The sequence below is a fragment of the Anomalospiza imberbis genome, chromosome 6 (genome assembly GCF_031753505.1).
Source record: "Anomalospiza imberbis isolate Cuckoo-Finch-1a 21T00152 chromosome 6, ASM3175350v1, whole genome shotgun sequence".
Taxonomy (NCBI): Eukaryota; Metazoa; Chordata; class Aves; order Passeriformes; family Viduidae; genus Anomalospiza; species Anomalospiza imberbis.
In genome coordinates, this window is record NC_089686.1 from 49,069,579 (window position 1) to 49,094,851 (window position 25,273).

Genomic DNA, 25,273 nt, shown 5'->3' on the forward strand with positions numbered 1-25,273 from the left:
TCAGTGACACAGCAACAGGCATTCAGAAAGTAAAACAGCTTTCTAAACTGTGTCTGATTGAACCTTTTGAGTCTGTATTTGCAACACAGACAGGAAGTATATGATGGCTCTGAAAGCCTTCAAAGGATTGCTATCATGTCAGGGACAGCTTTTCTCACTTCTCTTACACACTGACAGGGAGATTTAAAACAGCAAAACTAAAACTCCACATTTTTCTTGGCAGGATCCAGTTGCAACTAGAACTGACATGCTTTAAATCTTTTTCACCAGTTTTGCTATAGGAATGTCCACATTCCCCTCCTACATCCCTCATCTCCCACCCCAGCTCTTCAACATCTGCCACATTTGCCCAACCCTTGCACTGTAAAAGACACTGCTGTTTCTGGATCCTTCCAAAGAATGCTTGTGCTACAAATCTATAATGGTCTTCTCAGTTTTAGCATTTCCATGAAGCTGGGAAATCAAGACCTACCAATACTGCAGTTCAGCTAAAAGATATCTGAGAAAGCATGCTGCTTGTATTCGCACTAACACAGAAAGGAGTGTAGGCTGGACTAATTCACACTGGAAAGATGCAGAAAAACGAGCTCATTTGAGGCAGGCTCTGGAAGTGGCACCAGGCAGCACTGTGCAGGCAGACTTATGCAGAGAGCCTCCCAGACAGAGGTGAACATCAGAAACACAAAGCACATTCCCTGAAGAAGTTGTACTTGCAACACCATCCACAGAAGTGTGTTGTCATCTAGTCTAAATGCCTTGTAATGCCTTGTAAACTTTGGGAATGTAATGTTCCCAATCCTCCCTACCACAGTAAACAAACAGGTAAAGGCAAAAGATATTCTCTAGATAACTTGAATCAGGCTTTTTATATATATCCACTGTCTTTGTTGTCTTTTTTCTGCTTTATCTATTTACAATACCAATTAGCCAAGCAGAGTGAGAACAATACTGAAAACAGAAGTTGGGGCAAGTAAGAGATAACAATCAAATTTCAATATGCCATAAATTCAAACTCTCTTTGTGAGAAGCACATTTCTGTCAGCAGGACTGGAAACTGGACTGAGCTATTCCTGGCATTTGATACTGAGCTACAGGCATTTGCCCTTTCTGAAACTGGAAAGAAATCCCCTGTAATTATATCATCTCCTTAATCCTGATTTCCAGCTTCAATTTACAGCATAAATCTACAGATAAATTTACAGATGCAGCTACCAAAGTGGGGATTTACATCACCAAATATATACTTGCAAAAGTTGTAACACCACCAGCTTATTCAAGGCTGTACATTTTAGAAAAAAAATTAAGCAGGGGAACACAGACCTAACAGTGCAGTGCACATTACAGGTCTAACAGAGCGCAACATTATTAAGAAATTCCCTCTAAAGTATTGTCTCCAACAGTTAAACCAAGATTAGTTCTCTGAAATTTACATTTCCTGGGAATTCTGACCTTTAGAAACTGAAAATAGCACTTACCACTTCCTATCAGACAACTATCAAACCCTAAATCTGTAAATGACCATATTTGAAATCATGGCCTTAGACCTGTATTACTTATTTGGGTTTGGTAACTGCAATCATACCTGTGGTTTAAACAGCTTACAGACAGAAGTAACATTGTGGGCAAAGAGTGATGAGAGGAATAAACAAAAATATAATTTCAACAATAAACAAAATTACTAATAGATTAATTCTAACAGTATCTTAAAATTTGTAGTGATCTGCAATACATTTTTGGGACAGACCCTGCAATAAAGAATTTATATAATTAGAAAAATGTGTCTCCCAAGCAAAGCATCTGAAAGCCTTTATTTCTTGCTCTACTCTATACTTACTTACCACATAGTCCCAAAGGTCTTGGTTCTCTGGTACTATTCAACTCAATAATCATCACACCTGTGTTGTGAAACCACTGAATTCTGATTTTTGTTGGGGTCTCAACTGCATACTTGAAGCCTGAATCTTCAACTTTGTATCCATATTTTCTAACAGTAGGCCAAGCAGATCTTGAATTTACTGTTATCTAAACAACACACAGAAGAGAGGTTAATGGTCTGGAAGAAGAACTAAGGCTAGGTTTTTGACAGTTTAGGAATCTAAGTCCTAAGTAATTTCAGAAGCAGTCAGACTTTCCTCCATAAAGATAATACAGCTACCAAAGGTACAAACAATTTATGTGCTTTGCTCTGAGTCTTACCTTGTTAACTGCCCTTGGATCACAGTTTGGCTCATTGAATTTACCAGGAGAAATTTATTTAATTACAAAATTGGAACAATGAATCATATAACCTATGGTGTTCTGCTCTATTCCTTGGTATCCACATGAGGAGGCAACTGACTGCAGAAATATGGTGTTACCTAAAGGAAAATAAAACCCCTCATAATACTTACTTTTCTGCTTAAACGATTGATAATAATTTGATTTGAGACGTAAGTTAGGTTCAACATTGCCAGGCACAAAGAAGTTGAATTTGAATTACTCTGTTGAGAAAACAAAAATACATCACCAATAGCTATGATGTGTAAAATCTAAATACATTGGTTGCTTACTGGTTTTAGGTACTAGGACATTAAGGATTTTGGGAGATTATACTATTAAGAGAGGAAAACCATTGGTGGTTGCAGTCTCAAGCCAAGATTGCAGAGTTTCTCTGGATAAACAAACAAAATACTATGATCTCATTGTTTTCAGCTACTGTACTGTATCATGCAATCTTGGAATTAAAACAGAAATGCAGGTTTTCAGGGAAAAAAATATGATGGACTAGATGTTTGGACAAAAAATAAAAGGTTGACAAGAATGAGATTGGGAATGATGAATCTGTATGATATGTACAGCACAGAAGTAATGGTTCAGGAATAAATGCTTCCTGAGCTACATAAGGGTGAATAAAACAGAAAATATTGAATACAAGAGGAAAGCAAATCTGAACGTCATAAACACATCATCTTCATATCAGTCATGTTGAGCTTCTGAAATTAACTTCCATTAGGTGAAACTTGGAAGCAATGGACATTGATATAGACATCAAACGACCTAGCCTTCACAGGAGAGACTGGAGTTATGGGCAGTTTTGAAAAGGCTCACAGAAATGAACTTTTCATGACAAAAGCCAACCCACACTACCCATTAGACAGGATCCCCATTAGGCTTTCTCTTGCTCCTGTGTCAGAAACATGGATGCACAGGGTGGTCCCATTCAGTCTGGCATTCCTACAGTCTTTTATGGCTCTGAAGATGGGTGTTTCCAGTCCATGTTTGTCCATATGAACATAGATAAAAATCCTGGTGGTATTATGGATAAAAGACTGGTCGTATAATGGTCCAACTGTGGTGGCATTTGTAGTGAGACAGCACTCACAGAAGTGGCTAATGATGTAAATCCACTTAATCTCTCATCACCTTGTTCATATCACACATACCACAGGATAACATGGACCTTCCTCTTATCTTCCAGCTCTTTCACGAGGAACTATGCATTTACAGTCAGGTGTTAGAGTGTTATACAATTCATAAGTATTGTGAAATGCAAGCACAATTCATAGATATTGCACAGAAGTGAAGAATAACCACAATATAAAATATTATTATGCTCTTGCCTTTCAGATACATCTTATTAACAGTACAAAACACCTTTTGTTAGCTGATAAATGTTAGTTACCATTCTACAGTCAAGGACATGGATGGTTATAGTTTCATCTGTAGTTTGACTAACAATGTAGGATGCTTCTTTGGATAAAGCCAAATGCTTTCCATCATAGGTTACAATGCTCAGATCAGAGAAAATGGTGCAACGACCTAAGGGAAAAAAGGTAAATGTATTTTGTAGCTTACTTTAGAATTGCAGTCAATCTTACAAAATGTGAAGATAAACCAATACATTTTATAAGTTGAACTAGCTTACTAAGAGGCTCATATATGCAGCACATATTTTCACATAGTTGATACTGGTTCATCATTGAAAATGGACAGCATAATCAAATTCTGCATATTTTCAGAGGGACAACCTGCACACCTCTGCAATCAGCTATTTCCTTACAGGTCTTGCCAACAAAGGTTTGCAATTTTCAGAAACCCCAAACTAAGAAAAAAATAATGAGTGACAGCAGATTATGCCAGATCCATAGTTCACCTGTAGTCTTATTCCTAAAGTGAAAAGTTCTATTTTTGCTCAGTCTTGTTGCTAAAGCCTTTGTGTATCAGTGGCCTTGGAGTTTGACTCTGAGTTATTTCAAACTCTAAAGCCTAAGCAGAAGTTCCAATTGCTAACAGAGTCCCAAAAGTGCTAACAGAAGTAGCTAATAGTTTAGGAAATCTTTTCATTCTGAAGTAGCTAAAAAATAAACCAAAAAAATCTGTACTGTTTAGGTGTCCCCTAATTAGAGAGATGACAAGATGTGTCTAAATCAGACCTAAACATATCCACTGCGGATACTTAATGCTGAGTATGTTAAAAGAGCATTTTTATTTTACTTCCCTGGATGTAAAACTACAATGATAAATTTCCTTTGACAATGAGTAACATAAAAAATATGCATCTTGCATGCTATGGTAAAGAAGTGTCAGTTCTTACCCTTCTCACACATGCATTAATGTGTTACCTGAATGCACTTCAAAAGTACAGCAGAATTAAAACTTACATGCACATTCCCACTTTGGGCAGCATTTGTCACCATTTGTTTGAGTAGCGAACCCTAAAACTCCACAGCTGGGTTGAGTAGCATTGTATGGGCAGTTCTGTGACTTATTAACCTGGATCAGCTGTCCATCCAAGCAAATGTGTTTTATGCACTCACTCTCGGTGACTGGCTAAGGTGAATCAATAAAAGACAGAGATTACCATTCATACCAAGTTAGTATCACAATACTGTATAGATTTTGTTGAAAAAGGGATTCACATTCTTCAGGCATAGAATACTTGATTCCAATGATGTTGATGGAAACTACAAGCACCTTTGGAAACCTGACCATTCTGAGGATAGATTAACACTGTTGTCCTATAGTAAAGATGAGAACAGCACTATTGAATTTTTAACTTTACCATGAAAAAAGTTGAGAACGGAAAATATGTAAGGAAACAAGCAGGAAGGGTAACAGGGGTGTCTGGAAATGTGTGCTTTAAAGAGGGCAATGAGACAAAACACTGACACTGGACAGTATGAAACACCTCTTTTTGTCAAAGAGGTCTTTTTTGTCTTTTAACAGTCACACTCAGAAACTGAGGCCTGAAACCCGGTGTAGTACGTTTCGAAAAAACTTTATGCATAATGAAGTTACCCAAGGTTTCAGATGTAATGGATAACATAATCAGGCTCCTTTTTTTGATACAGATACTTTAAATCCTAAAGATCAAGGGATGACTTAAAATTTTATTTTTTAACCAGTGTGTAGATGTAACTAAGGCATGTTCCAAAGCAGGCAGGTAATTATTTGTAACTACTCACTGTACAAGTTTGAAGAGTTGCAGTTTCTCGAGGCAACATAAAAGGTGATGCTGCAGATCCTGCCATGGCTTCAGCTATTGCCAGTTCATCAGAAAATGTTGTAGTCAAGCCATGAAGTGGTTTGGTAGATGAAGTAAATGAGGAAACCGATGAAGCTGCTGTGTCATTTGGATGATCAGGTACCATTAGCAGTGAACTCACAGAAGGCATTTGCATCTCAGATGTTACTTCAGATTTTGAAGTCTGAGTAGTACTGACTGATGATGGAGCTATAGAAGAAAACACTTTTGATTCAGCAGGTGAACGTGCAGTGGACAGAACTGAAGCTGTGTTTGTGAAATAAGGAGAATAAGATGTCTGAGGTGTAACAGTAACACCCTGAGTAAGGACAGATTGGAACCCTGTCGTTAACGCTGACTCTTCAGACTTCACTGTGTCGAGGGGCATGGCTCCTTTTGCTTCTGAAGTAACAGAAGGAGAGCTGGAGATGAGCTCTGTGACTGCTGCTGCTTTGTCTGAAACTGCTGATGCAGTAGTGAGGTTTTGCCCAGCACTGCTAATGGTTGGAGAGGCTGCAACTGATGGATGGGCCTCAGTCGACAAGGCTGTCCTTGCTAGGATCATGGAGCTGTAGGTGGTGCCTGAAGGCGTGACCTGCTTAGGCAACACCACAGCTTCATCTGTACCACGTTCCCTTGATGTGGAGCCCAACGCAACAGGAACTTCTGTTGTTCCTGGTAGCAAAAACATAGAAGAGGTTGACTCAGAATGCGATGAAGGTGATGCTTCAAGTGTTTGTCTTGAATCAAGAGATTTAGTAAATGAGGCCTGATGTGTGAATTTTAGATCTGTAGCTGTCTTTTGCGTGAAAAACAAAGGAAACAGTTCTTTTTTAATTGTTGCTGAAGAAGAGGAAGTGGCAAGCACTTCTGGTGAGAAAGGAGGAAATTTGGTGCCAAAAATCAAGTCAGCTGTTGCTCTAGCTGGGACTGTAGGCTGCAAAACAGAAGTTCTTGATACAAGTGGCTGCGTGACTGCATCAGTTAAATGCAAATATTTCTGAGTTAGTAAAATAACTTTGGTAGGACCTACTGAGGTAGGTAACATACTTGAATGAGTGCCTTCGGGTAGTGAGGTCTTTAAGGAAGTCAGTTCTACCGTAGCTTCAGTTGTGCTAAAGACAGGTTGTGGCTGACCAGGGGATTTTGTTAGAGATTCTGCAGGATACTGGTGAACTTGGCTAGTCAATGAAGCTTCAGAGGTCTGACGACCAAGTTCTGCAGTCTTCTGAGTAGAAGAAGGTGGTATAACAGTGGTCTGTACTGAAGGTTTAGCTCCTGAAGATGTCTGCAAGGAGAAGAGGCCTGCTGAAGATGGAGGCAGGGATGGCTGAGCTGCAGCTGCTGGAATTTTCACTGCTTCTGTTATATTTTGGACTGCAGGTTTTAAGGTTGTAGAAACCATTTTACTTTCTACTGAATATTTTGGTGTGGTTGTTACTTCTGGTAGCAGTTGTGTTAAAGGTGAAGAAACTAATTTATCTCCTAGATACTGAGAGGTGGAGAAAGTATAAGAAGGCTTTGTTACTGGAAGTGCAACAGAAGGGGACAGAGAGGATTTTTCTTTGCCTGCCATTATTTTTTTGGTTGTTATGAGCTGACTGCTGAATTCAGAGCTTGGGGAGAATGTGGCATCAGTGATATTCACTAGTGATTTTTCATCTGGTACTGTTGTTATTGAACTTGATTGTTCTAATGTAGAAGATAAAATAGAGAAAGTTGGGACTGGAGAGGTCTTTCCTGTTGTTAACATAGGTTTTTGTATAGTTGTTCTAGGATATAAAGAGGTTATTTCAGGAGATGTATGCATGGGGCTGAGAGTTGTCAATGATGCTTCTTTTCCATCTGAGGGTAGTGAAGGAAGAGAAATGCTTAAAGAAATTAGAGAAGCTGATGGTGAAAAAGACAAAGCAGATGGCTTTCCAGTAGAGATGGTAGTAATACTTTCAACTTGTGATTTATCAGGCAGTGTTGTCAACAATGTGCTTTCAGTCCCACTAAGGAGAGCAAGTGGAGATCCAGTGATGGATGATGTTGATTCTCTTTCTGTAGCTACAAAAGGAGCTGTGGTGGTTTCTTTGGTTTTCACTGCTGATGTCATAACACTACCTGAATATGATGGACTGCTTGTCTTCACCGTACTTGAAACCAGAGTTGACTTGTATTCAGTAGATATTTTTCCAGAAAACAAAGTTGACTTTGTTGCTATTTCAAGAGGGGATGTTACCTTAACAGACAAAGGTGTCACACTGCTAGTCTCAGCCAAGACAGGATATTTAATGTGCAATGTAGTCAGGAGCTCTGTTGTGTTTAGAACCATGTGTAAGGGATATCCTGTAGTTGAAACAGTTTTAAATGTTTTTTTTAATTCACCTGAAGCTGGAGAAGCAGGAGTAGGAGGAGACACTGCAGGTCTCTTTGTAGAAAGAATGAAGGATTTTTCAGTGCTAGAACTAGGATGTGGCAAATAGGGAGGGAAATAGGAACTTGATATATGTTCGACATGAGATGTTATTTTGGAGATTTCCTTTTTATGAGTTGTAAATGATAACAAAGTTGTTTCTGATGATGTCTCTTGGGTTTGTAGAGTTGTCACCTTTGGACCTAGAGTTGTAGTGAAAAGAACCTCTGGAGTACCAGTCAGGTGTTGAACCATTCCAAGAGGAGGTTCTGTAGTTGTCCTTCCTACTGAAATAGGTAGTGTAGATGTTGGTGAAAATGTAGTCTTCACACTCTGTTTGGTTAAAACAGCTGCTGCTTCTGTTGTTGCTGAAGACACTGGCTTTAACAAAGTAGTGAGTATAGGAGAAAATGATGTCACTGTTACATTAGCTACTGTGGTAAAAGACTGTTCTACACTTATTTTTGTCCCTTCTGAAGTTCCGGTTAAGTTTACTGGTGGTGTATATGAAGGCACTTCCAGAGGTGATGTAGAAAGCTGTGGCACATATGCAGTAGTTTTTTCTGTTATTGATTCAAATGAACTGGGTGTAAATGTTGTAAGCCCTTCTGGTTTTACTTGTGCTTCTTTCGTGGGAAGTGTTCTTGTGGCCGTTTCTGATAACTCCATTATTTTAGTTTTGACTGGCATTTCTGTTGTACTGAGTACAAGTGGCGTCCCAGTAAAAACAGAAGTAGCAACTGGTATGCTCTCTGATTCTGTTCTTGTGGTCACTGCATGTGTTGCAGTTGCTGTCTGAGGTTCTGTAGCCCTGAGGAGTTTAGTGGAGCCACTACTGATCAGCTGTATCCTTGTGGAAGTTTCGGAACTGCCAGCAGATGGAAACAAAGGAGAAATGTCAACAGAAGCAGACAAGCTTGTATTAGATTTTGCTGTCCCAGTCATTGCTGTAGTGCTTCTCCCGGATGTCATTTCTGTTGACTGCGAGGAAATATTTGGCAAAAAAGTTGCGGCTGGAAGCGTTTTATTGGATGTAGTAGCCAAAAATTCCAGTTTCTCTGTAGTTGCTGTGAGTTGCAATTTTGTAGCAAGTGTTGTTTCCGTGTCCTTTGCTTCAGGTACAGGAAAGGAAGTTACCTTTTCACTGATCACTGCCAAACTTGTGCTTGGTGTTAAATGTGGAACTGCTGGGGTTTGAATGCTGACAAGCAAAGGTGGGCTGTCATCTGCAGGTTCAATGCCTGAAATCAGACACAAGAAAATAGCCTGAAATTCATGAATAATTATAGTGATTGAGCCAGCAGAGTTCTAGGTTAATTTGTATAACTGATCTTTTCAATAGCCTTTGAACTTCTAAAAACTCATAGACAAATTAAAAAATAAATTAATTAAATCATTTGCTTGACATCTAGTGTTACTGAAATGTTTTATGAAGAAAGAACATCTTTCTCAGTTTAAAATTTGTCTCATATTTTTTAGGAATTAAATTATTTTAATTAAAATGTATGTTTAGTGAGCTCAAGTTTCACATAACTAAGGTCACAGTTACACAAATGTAGGCACTGATATTTGACTAAAGAGCTAATTAATTATTAAGCTACGTCTAATATGTGATATATGTAAGTTCTCAAACATACAGTCTTCAAAATACACGCATCTTTGAGTTATTTCATCCAGCAACATGTTGAGAGGACAGGCAGGGATGCATCCTTCCACTCTAAAAGAAAAACAATTCGTATTAACTAGTCAAATAGCATCTTCTGGACCAAGTATTCAATTTCAGAAAAAGAGTCTATATATAAAGTATGTTTAAGCAGACAGTGTGGTTCACCTCAGCGTACTCCTTCAAAATGTCATTGCCATGACTTCCACTCCCACTCAGATCTAAGGGAAAGCATGAACTTTCAGCTTTTGTAACACTCAGCTTTTGAACACTCAGCTTTTGAAATGAACAGTCACGGGTTCAGGAGTGAATACTATTGCTATAAGAAATACCCAATATTTTTACATGTCAAAATCTGAGTGTCAGTTTTACCAGATTTAGCACAAAATCCACTTTGCAGGAAAAAGCAAGGCCAGATATAGCTGTTGCAATGACATAATGGAAAAGCAAGGACACAACTCTTTGAAACAAAGTTGTGATAACCTCTCTTCATTAATACTCTGTAATACTCCCAAAATGAAAGTTACAAATATAGCAGTCATTCTAGAACCTGACAGTACACTGAAGGCTGAAATGTCATGTTTATGTGGCTACAGCAGCAGGTGTTACTCAGTTTCTTTCCTCTTTCATTTCCTTACCCAAGAACACAATCCTGATATGTTAAGTGTACTTTGGGCCCTCGTATTCCTATTATCCTGCTTAAGTGTCTTGCCTAAATTACACACTTTTCCATGAAAATACAGACACTTACTTTGGTACTGTCTGACAGTTTTTTCCCAAAGGGTCCCTGCATGTCTTGAAGCAAGGGCTTGTGCAGGCATCATAACGCCATTCACATGTAGAACGGGACAGAAGCTTAAATTTGACATCTGAAAAACAACAAAGACCTGTTATTCTTATATTTCTTTAAGCACTCACAGATACATATGACTAAGAGGCATGCCTTACCATTCACTGTAGCATCTACACATACAGTGTTTATTGAAGGACTTGCAAGTCACATAATAGAAACACAAATTCAAATGCACCCCAGCCATCCCCCACCTCCATGCAGAACGGTTTCCTGCACAATGCTGGATTAGCCCAGTGGCTCTGCCAACACCTGCAAGATTTACGTGATATATCTGGATTTCAGTCCCTGCACTATGACAGCCCACCCCAGCCCTTCTAGCAGCAGTCAGGGCAGGGCAGTGACATTTCCAGTACAATCATGCCTGCAGAAGAGAACCATCATCATATATGAATCCCCTCTAAACTGGTAAACCTGAGCTCAGAGCAATGTTTTTCAGAGCCTACAAAGAGTAAGTGCTCTTAAACAATGCTTATATTAAACACCAGAAAGAAAATCTAATTACTTAGAAAGAACTTCCATTTTTGTTTTTTTGACGAATTTAAGTTTTTCTGATCTTTGCTTGACTGAGATACAAGGAGTAGCTCTATTACATCTTCTTGAAGACAAATTTTCCATGAAGATACTGAGAAATTTTTATTCCTGCAATTTAGGGAATCTGCACTTTAACTATCTCTGTCATTATTAACTATTAATGTCTTCTCTTAAAATACAAATAATTTTCTTAAAAATAGAAATCAAACTCAGACAAAAGGGTGTGTATGTTGCCATCTAGTGTTACCCCTTCTACATCTCATTTTATCCAGAAATGTATTTTGTCACTGCTTTTAAAAACACAATTCTTATGACAGTAAAATATGCATTTGGTATGTTTCTCATAAGAAGTTAAGTACATGTGACTGAATTCTTCTGTAACCCTTTCCAATGACACCAATATAAGTTACATAAATGTAATGGAGGAAGGGAATTTTTTCCATACATTTTGATGACTGATGTATGAGGTCTTGTATGCATGGACTTGTTGAATGGTAAGGTTTAAGGACAAGAGAAAATAAATGCATATCAGAAATACAAGGTTTAAGGACAAAAAGAACATGTAGGGCAGAAAGACAAAACAGATCAGAGACCTGCTGGCATGGGCAATCACCAAAAGTAGTGATAACAGTAAATAAATCCAAGGTGAACGTATGAAGTCTCATTCATTAGTCTACCCTAGATTTGGTATGGAGACAAATCCATGACTTTTAACTGGCCACAGAACTCACCATTAACCACACAGTATGTTTCAAACACAAAAAAAGTACAAGCTTGCAAAAGACAGACTGCAACCTGATGAAGAATGACAGTTTCTCAATTTAGCAGAACGGTGGCCATGAATTAACACTTCCAAGTGCTGGGATTAACATACCATCTCCCATTCCCCAAATGAACCTTGACTTTTATGAAATGATAGGTCCATTTTCCTCAAGATTTCCTAGAGACTAAGCTCACAGAATTTGGTGGGGTTGCATGCCTTGGTAGCATTTAGGGTGAATCTCCACATAAATGCATAGCATTTGTTGAGTGTTTCATAAATGCTGCTTTCAGTGAAGAATGAAGTCATGCTTGTTCACAAATTTTGTCTCTATTTCTACAAAAACAACTATGGACAACAGAAGAATTTGTGAACTTGGTCATAAAAAATTGCTTTTAAAAAGCTGTAGAACCAATGTACATATAATTTTCCAGTCAAGGGATTGCTGTACCAGTGTTTTTAGTGTGCAAACTACATTAAAAATCACCACAGCAGGAGTTGAGTATTTGTATGAATTGTTTTCCTTTTTCTCTGAAAGTTTTCAGGATGTCTCTGCAAACCCATATATCTGTGCTTTATTATGAATTGTGGGAAAATTCTTTAGAGTATTAAGAAAATATCAGTTCAATAATTCATCATATTTAGAGTTTTCACTATTGTCAACCTAACGTCTGGAATGCCTGAGCATCCCAAGGATCAAGCCACTGTAAAACAAGACAAAATAAAAAACAACACAAAAACACTCGCTCTGCACTGGTGCAGCCTCATCTCAAGCCCTATGTGCAGTTTTGGTCACCACAATATAAAAAGAGGACATTCATCTGTTAGACAGTGCCCAAAGGAGCAATGAAGATGGTGGAAGGGCCTTGAGGGGAAGCCACATGAGGAGCGGCTGAGGTCACTTGTTCTGTTCAGCCACCTCCACCACATGCTTCCCATGTTTTTAATACTTAAATTCCCTCTCCAGTAACCAGTAACACGAGCTTACTGCAGCCTGAGCAACAGCAGAGCTCCCTCACCACAGAACAATGATTTGCAGTTTACAGACAATGAATCAAGCTTCTCATAGCAGGCACATGCTCCTCAAAAGGATTTGTCACGGCATTTGGAGATAGCCATGTGTCTCCTTGTCAAGTCTACCAGCATTTGTCTCCTGTTTGGTGACACAGCAAATCCTTCCCAAAATGGTGACTGATGCCCTGGGTGACAGTGGCTCCAGCTGGGTGATGTGCCAGGTGAACCCACAGTTCTCTTACCCAACAGGAGCTGAGTACATCAATATGCAGAAACCACTTGTGAGAGCACAGGTATGAACATGGCCAAAGACAAGAGATTAAAAGATATCTCCCAACTCCATTGCTTTCACACCTTCTTGAACATCAGAGAAGCACTTTCTTCCCTGTAATTTATCATTTTCTTCTTCATGGCTTTCAAAAATAAAACTGGGACAACAACAGCAGTTGCTACCATTTAATGAAGATTTTTTACTATTTTATCACTGACAGACCACGAGGTTCTGTTGAGCCACAGCCACCTTTCTTAGTAACTTGGCCACTTCTTTTTCTGAGTTGACAATTCTTACTGTTCACAAGTCCACCTGACCTTCATTTTCTATGCTGACTTTTACATCACAGGGACAAAATTTGCCAATGTTAGAATCTCTGTAATATGAATAATTCCAAGTTATACTCAAAAAATGGCTATTTACTTAAAAATAAACCTTAAAATTTGAAATGTTTCAGTGTTAATAAGAGATATTTAAAATAAAGGTCTAAAAATTATTTTAAAAATCAAGTATTTAGATTTTCCTTCTTACCTGATGCTTTTTTTATTTTTTGCTATTTAATGCAAAATTTTAAAAAATCTAGTAGACATAGAAATTGCTTCAGAATTAGTTCTATTTATAATGGAGGCAAAACTCTGCTTGGTAACTTAGATTGCCTGTCTCCTCAGACACAAGTTTAGAAACATGAAATCCTATCTACTCACTTAACACACACAAACGAGTAACAAACACTGCTCACGATTTCTAAGTTTCTGCAATGAGAAATGTAAGCAAACATCCCTGGAAAAATTAAACTTTGTGCCCAGCCAAAACATCACTGGAAGCAAAGTGCAATTACCTACCTCTCATCTACGTATGGTTCAGTTTACTATTACAATGTTAACGCAATTCTTTAATCTCCTCCTATTTACTCAGCCAAAAATGGTAGGTCAAATGTTTATGTTTGCAGTAGAGAAAGGGAAGATGTTCTTGTACAGTAACCTCAGTCTGACTGCAGGAGCTACCAGGCAGATGTGTTCAGTGGCACACATGGGATTTGCAGGTACAGCAGCAGTTGCTCAGCATTTTCCAGCCCCAGGGCCCACGTCATGAGCTTCTGGGCCAACAAAGCACACAAGCTCAAATTAAACTCAACAGCAACTCATTATGAGTGAATCAGGACACTCGAGAAAATTAATTCTACTGATGGAAATGGATAAGTGTAAATTGATGCTAAAATAGTTGGTAGTATCATGTGTAAAACGGACTTAAGGTAAAAAGATGGTTTTGTAGAAAACTTTTTCATTAAAGTGAATTTAATTTTCAGTTTTACACCATGTTTCTGAATGTGACTGAGTTAATTAAAATACCAAGATTAAAAGTGCTCTGTATCAAACTTAAACATTGAAAAATGCCTCTGTGCAGTGTGACTATACTTAGTGCATCTTGGTATTTTAATTTTAGCTGAAAATTCTCTCTAAAACAGGTCTTTTATTTACAGCAAGTTAGCTATTACAGCACATAATAAGCATTATTAAATACTTTGTTGCAGAATTTATATAGGGCAAGTCACATTTTCATAACAGACATGAAAATAACTCCTAGTGATCCTAAATGGGTGACAAGTCTATGAATGATGAAAGGTAACTAGTTTAAACATATTATTTTTAAAAGGGTAAGAAAGCAACAGCTATAGCCCATAAAAAGGTCATAAATTTCCTACATACACTGATTTCTCAGCAATGTCAAATGGGATTTGATGGCTCTTACATGACACCTTTGTGCTTGTCCCTCTGGTAGGAGCAAGGGCATTCTTTTGACTGAATGCATACCAATTCGTTTGCCAACAAAAAAATTCCTGAATAGAATGCAAAAATATATTTTCTTGCAAATAAGTACACACCACATATCAAAATTCAGTTTTCTACTCAATTTCCTCAAATGTTTGTGGGAACGGGACAGCAGAAAAAGTGAAGCATCATGAAAATAACCTAATTTTAAAGCTGAAGTGACTTCTTATGGTAAAAACTTCCCAGCCTTGGTGTGTACCAACGTGACAGTATTTATTGCCATGAAACTGGAAAAAGTGACTCGTCAGCTGACTTTAAACAGATATGAGTCTACTGCTGTGGTGATCAGGTCACTTAAAATTCTTCCTTTTGAATGTGCGTCACAGAGCACGAAGAAGTCTCATGAGGAGCTTTCTGGCCAAGGGGATTTACTGGGCCTATTATTCTGCTCCTGATATTTATCCTCTGATTCCGCAGGAATAGCTGCTCCTGGTTCAAGAGTTTCTGATCTAATATGCAAAGCATTTACAATAGTCAGCAGGAAACCCAATACGCTTTTGCCTGCGCACTCTGGAGCTGGTGTAACTTTTCCATTAACTTAAACAAATGCTGCTGTATTTTTAGACCATGTAATTACCCTACATCAGCAGGCTGGCCCTTGCGAAAGTACACTGGAGAAAGATTGGAGCCCTATGCTCCTCTGCTTATAAAACTCTGAAACCCAAGCCCTCGGATGTGGTGATTAATGAAATACCTCTTGATCATTTGATCTGATCCCACTTGCTGAGGTAAATTGGTTTAGTTTTCCATTGGCATAAATAGGATTTTTCGGTATAATGACTGAAGGGTAAAGACTTCACACTTGAAAAGACATACTATTCTGTGTTAATGGACGACCACTGAGAATTGGAACATGCTTTAACCTTCTTCATTCCTCCCTCAAAGATAAAAGACTAAGAAGATATTTTTGTTATGTCCCAAAAAAGTTCCTTGCTTGAAATGTTGTACGAACATCCTGGTAATAGCATTAGCCCTCTAATTCTGCCGCTCAAAAACCTCAACAGCTCTGTGATTACAAGCATTTGTCAAGAGGCAACAGGCATTTGGCAATGACAAAATCTGTCATTTTTCTCTAGTTGGAGTGTGCCAGTCAACAGCTGCATTAGGCTGTCAGCATAATGTACTGCAAAACATCAGCAGATTCACAATGACACCATTAACGCTTTAATTCAGTGTTTTGATAACAAGAAGCTCCACAAGGCACACAGTTGGCCTCTTCTGTCACAGAAATCAGAGGCTGCTTCAGGTTTGTCTGTGCCACAATTCAACATGGTCACTGTAAAACATGGCCAGGCTATGCTTTCTTTGATACAATATTTCATTTTCTTTCTTTGCTTGTAAAATACATTTCCATTTCAGAGAATGAACAACTGATTTTAAAACACGGTATTTCTAGGAACACTTATTAAAACACTTCTGCTAAATAAGTAAATAATGCATTTAAAACTACTGCACAATAAAAAAGTTTTAGAACATAATCACTTGCAGTGATTTTGGCATTATATATACTGCACTTGGTTTCAGCAAATAATTGTTGTCACTGAATTTCATAAATGATGTATCTAATGTGTTAAGGCAAGTAAAAGCTAAAGCAAAGAATAGTTACATTAATAATCTGCTTTAGTTTATTTTATACCCCAATATAAGTCAGTGTATGTTTTTCCTGATCTCCGAGGCCACCTTCATTTCAGTGTGTGGTTCTACCTGTTTAAGAATATGTAAAAACTGTGATTCTTACTATTTTTTCCTTAATGATCTAAAAAAAAAATAAAAAAATAAACCAGAAATAGTTTGACTGACATTATTTTTTGGTCTGGTTCTGTTATCAGCTCTTGTAGGAGCAACATCTGCAGCCAGCTCCTATGAAAGGATCCTCAGAGTGAATATCTTCATTTCTGGTCTCAGTGGAATGGAACTATTATGGGAATGGGAATCTCACAGGTAGGTAAAAACACCCTCACAACAGTCTGTCTTGTATTCGAAAGCTGTATCTGTTCAAGAAACATTAGGGAAATGAACATCTGGAACCCCAAGAAGGGGTGAATACCCGCAACTAGATGACGACTGAAACACTAGTGGTTAACACCCCAACAGACACAGCATCTCTGAGTGGATAGTGGATAAAAGTCAAGGTGTTTCTCAGGAGAAAATGAGGTTTTAAAGGTGCAACCTATAGGCCATATCCTTAGCACTGGATGGCATTGCTCCTGAGGAGGCTACAGTGTTAGCAATGAGAATTCACTGTACAGAAATCTCTCCCTTGGCAGCAGGCAAAGAAGAGAAAACATTGTCCACACACCTTAAATTTTAGAGATCTGTTCTTTTATATTCCCTTTGTGAATCCATTTTTTATGAGTATGGATGTTCTACTCCTAAAGAATTTTCTTACTATCTCCACAGCAAGTATTGCCCAGAAACTGTACACTAGAATATGTATTCCAAATCTGTTTGGCAAATTAAAAAAAAAAAAAAAAAGTGTGTTAAGCTATTTAATGGCTTTTCACAAGAAAACAGAATCTCATCTTCACTCCATAGCTCAGAGAAAAATATTTTGAGCCCAGATATCCCAGAATTCCCACAGCTCCCAGTAATGTAGGGGAGAGGTAAGCAATCTCATCACCTCTGAAAATAACGCCACCATTTAGCCTGGATTTGCACAGGGAGAAAACTGCTGTTCATAACATTCAAGTATAAGTACCTACCTACAAGTTTAAAAAGGGTTGACAGTCTGAACTCCTCGGAATGATGGTACTTCAAAAGCTCAACTGAAGAGGCTGAAATGTGGATGAAGAATCCTGGTTTTGCAAATGACTCAAAGGAACTGTATCCCGACAGCCACGTATTCTTGTGAATGACAAACGTAGATCTGTTGTGAAAATCTTCCGATTTTTTCCATTTAGAAACAACAAGAGTATTATTGGAGACCAGCTGAAGAAAATAATTTGGTCTCTCAGCTGTTTCAAATGAAATCAAGCTGGAATCTGAAAAAATAAAACAGAGGAGTGCACACAGAACGTATTTATTTGCTGTTACATGCATAATAAACCAAGTTCATTCTGATGTACCACTACTGACTCTAGTAGCATGAGGAATGAAAATTTGCTTTGGCCTTACCAGTGAAAACAACCTGAATCTTGTAAGAAAATACAATATATATGGATTGCGGAGTGCTAGGTTGTGATGATTATTAAGTTTTCTAAATACTCTACAGATTACAACAGGAAGACAAAGAGATTGAGACATTTACCCACACCAGGATAAAGGAATACAGCCCTGAAGTCAAGCAGTACTTAATTTACAGTCTTTACTAAGCCATTTGTTTAATAAAAACTTTAACTCCATCTAACTAGATTTAAAAGTAACATTTGCCATCAGGAATTGATAGCTTAAAAGCTCAGCCTTTCATTAAAAATAAATTAAAAAACTGTATTTTGCATTCAGCTCCGTAGTTCTCCCTCTAAGAACGTTACAGCAAAGTCTTTTTTTCTGGCAAATGTTCCCTGATGATACCTTACCCTGCAGTACTTCTGATTTCAAGCAGCTAATTGCAGGGCATCAGATCTTGAGCCTGTCAGAGGCATCTGTTGTTCACAGAATTACTTCATTCTATTTTGCTGTAAACTCTGCTAGTCTTTTGAAAATAGCCATTAATCTACTGTAAAATCAACTAACCCTCCAAGACTGGGTAGCATTTCTTAAAAAAAAAAAAAACTTAGAAAACAAATGATCTCTATTAAAAGGATATATTATCACATTCCAGCATAACACTTCTGGAAGACCACCTTGTTTTCTGTGCATAAAAGCTACAGATAGTCTGAAAAACCTAGCAGTACTAGTGAATGCCTTTTTATTAATTGTCTGTAGCAAGTAGCTCTTTGATAAGTAACAAAGGACAGTCATTGTGATTTTTAACATCTGCTGTATAACCAATCAGTGCATTAACGCCCCAAACTCTCCATTATCCAGGAATGCCTGAAACTGGTAAGACATGCATTTTGCTGAGGTACCAAAGAGTCATGAATGTCCTATAATAATACATCATATCGATTGTACAAATTCCTCATGACCAAATGATGAAATGCCATTTGCTCAAACTGGACCATAAGGCACAAATTCTATTTGCCAGGTTCAATTCTGAGCAAGAGATTTTTATAGGGGATCAGAACAATAGGACTGACCTTCCCTTTCAAAACATAAATTGAACACAATGTACAAAGTGCCTCAAAACTATGACTAATAAAAGAAATCTATCCCCAGCTATTCTGTTACATGAGCTCTTATGTCAGTTCTCCAGAGAGCAGTATTAGTAATCAAAGACTTAAAATTCTTTAAATGACACAAAGCCACCTTCAGGCTGTCCAAAGAGCTCATCAGGGGACTCTGGTGAGTAAAACCATTGATACCCAAATGCTCTGTGGGCAGTGAAGCTGTGTATGCAGACAACTTCAGCATTTAATTAATGTCACCAATGCTGGACATACTCTTGTAGGATTTCTGCACATGTCTGAAGGTGTGCAACACATCTTTCATCTGATGAAGAAGGAAGTTTCCTTCAGGGGAAACTTAAGTTGGGACCCAAAGGAGACAGATTTGCAGCACTTACCCTTACAGAGCTCAGTCAGTGCCAAAGGGCATCTGTGTGTGTGTGGGCAGACAATGAGCAGTGGTGGCTGAGCAAGGGAAGTGGGGAGCACTTTTCTTGCAACATTTGCCTCCCATTCTTTCCCACTTCCACCAGAGGAGAGGTAAAGGCAGCAACACACAGATTACTGGGCTGCAATACCAGTTTGGTGCTTCTGAAGGCTGGGGTGTGGGAAGGCAGCTGCTTTTCAACTGCTTTCAAAGCTACAATCTAAAACCCACCAAAGAAAATTTTGGCAGACATTGAAGAGCATATTCAACTGACTGATAAAGCAAGGAATTTTTTGGACCCAGGTCTATTCTTAAAGACAAGGGCAGAATTTGCTCTTATTTAAGATGCTAGCTTTTTATGACTTTACCATGTGCTTTTGGTTTATAAAGTCCTGAAGTCAGCATAAAGCTCACTACATGCCCAGGAGGAATATCATCTTCTTTCATGGGGAAAACAACGCCATCCACCAATTTTGCTGCTATTACAAATTTTCCATCCAAATAGCTGACCAGTTTGTATGGGCCTTTTCCCAGAGCTGTGGAGAAAAAAAACAATTATTTTTCATGTCAAGTGTCACAAATGCTTGAGTTCTGAGCATTAGGGCAGAGCACGTGAAGAAAACCACATCTCATCATTCTGGAAATAGATCTAGGTGTCATGCACTAGATTTGAAAGAAAACCAAAACAAACCTTTTTTTGAAAATACATGTTCTAAAAACTATCAAGAATACCTATTTTCAATTTTCAAGATTCATGATAAGCTTCTCCTTTTTGTCCCTCTCATATGCTTTGGTTTCATAATCACTTCATTGAAGTTAGCTGACCCATTGGTTATTTAATTTAGGATCCTTCTAAACTATTTATTTGTATGGTTGAACTGACTATACATTTCTTACTACTTTTTAAAACCTATTTTATTAACGTCCAAAGCATAAGGCATAGAGAATAAAAGTTTATTTTCAACAAGCATCAAAAAACTCCTTGAACAGTAAAGATACAAACAGAACCACTGTGAAGTAAGACAGGAAGAAATCAACATCATAAGCAAAGAATGGTCATATTTTATCTATAAGTAAAAAAAGCCAAAAATATGCAAATTTATTTTGTAAATCTTAAAATGCCACACCTTCTAATTTAGAGCAAACTTTACTGCAGAAAAATAGTTTCGAGTTTATTTTTAAATGTTTGAAACTATATTTGTTACATTCCCTGTTAAAATTAGGCATTTTATGCCTCACCTGAGCAGTTCACCTCATTACCATTTTACCCACATGCCAGGACATGGCAAGCATACATCTGAGATAACTGCAGCTATCAGCTGGGAAGCTAATAGCCTTGACTCTTAAAATCTCTTCCAAGAGGTTAAAAGTTTGGACTGCAATTTACAGATTGCCTTCATTCTCTGGTTCTCCAAAGCCCTGAAATTTATTAAGAGTTTTGAAGTCCTAAGGATGCTGCATTACAAGTAGAGCTTTAAATTCTAATGGCATGAAAAGGTAGCCAGTTAAGATACAGGTCCATGCCCGCCTAAACATGTACAAAGATCTCTCTTAACCTTCAGTGAAGGGAGTTGAAAAAACATGTTTTAAATTACTACTTAAAATATCCACTGCTCTGGAAATATCCTTATATGTTTAAGTACCCCATCTCAGGCCCGTCCAAAAGTTGAGAGACCACAGCCACCAGCTGAGGATTTCCCTTGACCAAAGACAAAAGGCTTCTGCTTCTAGTAGGACTGGAACTATTTCACTCTGGATTCATCACAAAGTGAATACCTCTTTCTGATCTAAGACAACTTTTTAACCTTCCTCTCTCCAAAACTAAGTAATTCTGGGTCATCCTACTATAAGTTATGTAGACAAGAAAATATTCAGCATGGAGATTATTTCTTTTTTGCCCACTGACAGCTCTGAAACATCATATGTTGAATACCAATGAGCTGGATTAGCAAAGAGAACAAAAATTCAAAGAAAGAAGTACCTACAATAAACATGTTTATTTCAAGAAGTATATACAATAACCATGTTTATTTGTGGTCACGTGCACAAATCTCCACTATTTCCACTAATTTCTGTCAGTGAGAATTCAGTAACAAATAAAGGTAAAAACACACCTTAAAAGTATGTGTTATCATCTAGCTCCACTATCACCACAGATGTTAGAGGCACTGCCCTTTCAGTCCACCTGCACTAAGATTGTCTATTATCAGACTGTATTTCTTTTACAAAACAAATCAACCAAAAAGAAAACTTAAAACCTTCAATCACCTCTTACATTCAGCTACCTTTTATTTAAATTAATTGAAAGTCTTAAATGGCGATTTAGATAAAATTCCCATGCATTAGTGATTTGACTCCACTCAAAATCTTTTCAGGAGTCAGTGTATGAGAAAAGGCACATTTCTTGGCCATATTTCTTGGGCCTGGCAGAGCGCATAAGTCTGTCCTAATTTAACTTGGTCGCTTTCTGAGACCTTTCCAGGAGTGAGCTGCTGCAATATCGATCAGAAGACCAAAATACTCCATGCCATGTGGATAGACAGGCTTCTACATGAGCTTGAGAAAGAGTTACAGCATCAATAGCAGGAGCTCTGACCCTTCCCTCACACCAGGCTGCCTTGTGTGCCACATCTGGCTGTGCAGACACAGGCAGGGTGATTTGGAAATAGTCTGAATATGGATTCCAGGGCTAACACAGCACTACAGCACCCCGTGCAAGTTCAAGGTGTGGTCCAGCACCTTCCCCAAGGTTTGCACCCCTTGCTGACAGCCACTCTAATGCAGCAGCAATGCTGGCTGCTCAGGAACTCGAGGCTAGGTCAGACAGACCTAAAAGGAGTGTTATTCCCCTCTGGGGAAAAAAAAGTTGTCACAGCTTATCAGCTACCTCCCTCTGGAGGCTGCACAGGAGCCTGTGAGTGATTTAACAACCCACTGGGGTTTGTTCAGCTTTGAACTGCACTGCACCTTAAGCAAGCAGTGCCACTAGCACTTTTCAGCTGATATTCCATTAATTACTCAATGATTTAATTGTTTTATCATCATCCATCACTGCAAAGAAAATTGGTTAGACATGTTCTTTGGAGAGGTCCAGGAATTATGAAATCAAAAGTCTTTGAAAAAGCAAAATAAAGCAGCAAAACAATCTTGGCTAGTTAAACAATGTAACACTCACAAATGTTTTCATTAACACAATTGTTTTTATACAAAGATTCTAAGACTTACATTAAAAATCCCCAAGAGTCTATTGATATTTTGTCACTTCCTTTAGAACTTACCTTTGTTGAAATATTCACAATCATAAGCTAAAAAAGAAAAAGAAAAAGAATGCAGTTACAGACCTTCTATAGATAAACAGATTTTCTATTCCCCTTTACGATTAAGATGTGAGCCAAATGCTTGGCCAAATCCGATCATACACAAACATTTATTAAAAAGTTATTGCCAAATATTTACTGTACTTTAGATAAAATCCTAATTTAAACTACACATGTTTAAAGAAAGCATTGCTTCTCAGCAGGAAATACTAAGCTTACATACCTACAGCTGTCTTTTTGTGACCTCTAGTGGCTGTGACTGAGTTTCACATTAACATACCTTTTCCATCAAAAGTTAAGAGTAATCCACTCATTCTGAGGCCAGTTTGCTGTGTGACCCTGAGCAAGTTGCACACTCTCTCTGTACAACTGCAAAGTTAGAAAAAGGCTTTTTTCATTCCATTCTTTGCATCTCCCCTTCTTTTATCCCGTCTGTGGGGAAATGACAGCCTCCTGTTAGGCATTTTCACTAGGTGTTAGAGAAAAGCACCTCAGAGTTTTTTTGTAAATTCTAAGAATTGTTGGAGAGGAATCCTAAGGTAATGCCTATGCCCAGCTTAAACACTTGCTTGTTTTTCTTCAGAAGACCTTTATATTTCATATTTGCTCTGGGGGCTCTTATAAGGCATGTATGTTTACTAGATCTTATTAAGAAGTGAAGTTCTCCTGAAGATGGAAATCACTTGAGCTGTTAACTTTGCATCTTAGGTTTGAGGGATGCGTGCTGTACCCTAATATAAACTTCCCATGACTTTTTCTTTCACATCATAGGACAAAGGGATTACAAGTAGAAAAGTATCACTCACAAACACAGAAAAAACACATAATCTAGCTAAACAAGAATTAAATTGGAGTGAGAGGCACCAGTGAGGCTTAGATTTAATTCATGGCCCCAGGTCAGGGGGTGTGACTGATTTTTCAGGTCTGGCTGCCATGAATGCTGGGCAGTGGCAGCCCTTGGCAGTGCTGGTTAAACAAACTTACGACACACTCTGGGAGACCTCCAGTCCACAGCAACTCCGTGCTGGCAGCACTGATGGGCATAAGCTGAGACACTTGTACAGAAACACTCACAGTCACCACCTTGGTTACAACCACAAGTGTCTGTCAAGCAGTTGGAGTAAAACCAGGTGACGTCAATCTGGAAATGAAAATATCGCTTATAAAAACACTGCTATAGGAACTGCCAACCAACACCTCGACACAAAGCTATGGCTCTTCCAAAAGGCAATACATCCAACTTGGAAGCATTAAAGATTTCACTCTCAATGCTACCTGAAACATGAGAAAAAATGGCCATTGGGACACACCATAAAAATCTTGTCCAGCACTTAGCAATTAAACACAACACAATTAAATCAATGACCCATTAAGAACAGGCACATTAAGATTGACGTGGGCTTATGTTTTGTACTATCTAAGCCCTAAAAAACTGTGAAAACCTGTGAAATAAGAGACTAAAACAGACCACAAACTCAGAAATTTTAACAAAGTCAGATACACATAAAATGTAAGAAATCAAAGTAGATGGAAAGCTCTTCTTTACATGTGAGTAGTTCATATTCTCTTCATATTATCAGACAATTTCACACAAGAATTTGTCATTTTTCCTTACAGTATCTTCGAGTCTTGTCTTAAGTGACAAAATTTCAAAGAAAACTGTCAATGCTAATTTTCTTATTGAAATGTTACACATTCTACACGGATTTACATTTGAGTAGGTTTTCTAGGAATGAGTTTTTCCCATCTGACACTGCCCATTTATATATATGCATACCGTGTAACACATTTATATATATTTATTTATTTATTTATATATGCATACCGTGTAACACATTTCATGAAAAGCAAGCAAGTGGGTATGCCTACACAAATAATGCTTATGATTAAGAAGAAAATATCTCAAATTAGGTGTATTTTTGTCTTCATTAATAACAAAGAGCTTCATGTTGAAGAGTCACATTTCTCTCTGGTGCTATGTTCACTGTCACTCGTATATATACAGGACTACAACTCACCACTGGGTGGCAAGCTTCAAATGCTTCACTTAGCAGTATCCCACACTCCTTCTTGGCAAATGGCTCTCTAAGGGGGTTCAAACTGCATGGATTTCGAATGTCAGAGCTGTCAACACACTAAACCGGGAAGAAAAATGAAGGTGCAAAATTTTTTCATAGCCACTTTGTTTTGAACTTGAAAAGCATATTTTTGTGCTTTTTATTTTTCTAGGGAGATGCAAAACATGAAACTAAAATAGGACTAAGATATAGAATTAAAAGCTAATGCTAAAGAAGAAGAAATGGAAAATTACTTTCTCAAGAAATGTTCCACTGGTCGGAAAGCAGCAGAAAAACACACATGTACTTATGGATCTAGTCAGATGTGCCAGACCTGCAGAACTTACACCTGAACAATCTCATAAATAACAAAGATCACTCAGACAGTGTGCATTAGGAGTATCAGAAATCCTAACTACTAGGAAGGCACATTTCTACGAAC

General features: G+C 38.0%; 1 protein-coding gene across 1 annotated transcript in view; it reads right to left on the reverse strand.

Moving 5' to 3' along the window:
- OTOG (otogelin) overlaps window positions 1–25,273 on the reverse strand; it is a 90,871-nt gene that overhangs the window by 18,947 nt on the left and 46,651 nt on the right. Inside the window, exons 29-40 of the mRNA XM_068194056.1 lie at window positions 24,793–24,909; window positions 23,759–23,915; window positions 22,736–22,762; window positions 19,826–19,993; window positions 17,528–17,806; window positions 10,319–10,436; window positions 9,542–9,621; window positions 5,445–9,145; window positions 4,641–4,809; window positions 3,662–3,798; window positions 2,391–2,480; window positions 1,839–2,022 (exon numbers count right to left, since the gene is read on the reverse strand). Of these exons, the coding sequence (XP_068050157.1) occupies window positions 1,839–2,022; window positions 2,391–2,480; window positions 3,662–3,798; window positions 4,641–4,809; window positions 5,445–9,145; window positions 9,542–9,621; window positions 10,319–10,436; window positions 17,528–17,806; window positions 19,826–19,993; window positions 22,736–22,762; window positions 23,759–23,915; window positions 24,793–24,909 (5,227 nt within the window). The remainder of the gene's footprint in view (window positions 1–1,838; window positions 2,023–2,390; window positions 2,481–3,661; window positions 3,799–4,640; window positions 4,810–5,444; window positions 9,146–9,541; window positions 9,622–10,318; window positions 10,437–17,527; window positions 17,807–19,825; window positions 19,994–22,735; window positions 22,763–23,758; window positions 23,916–24,792; window positions 24,910–25,273) is intronic.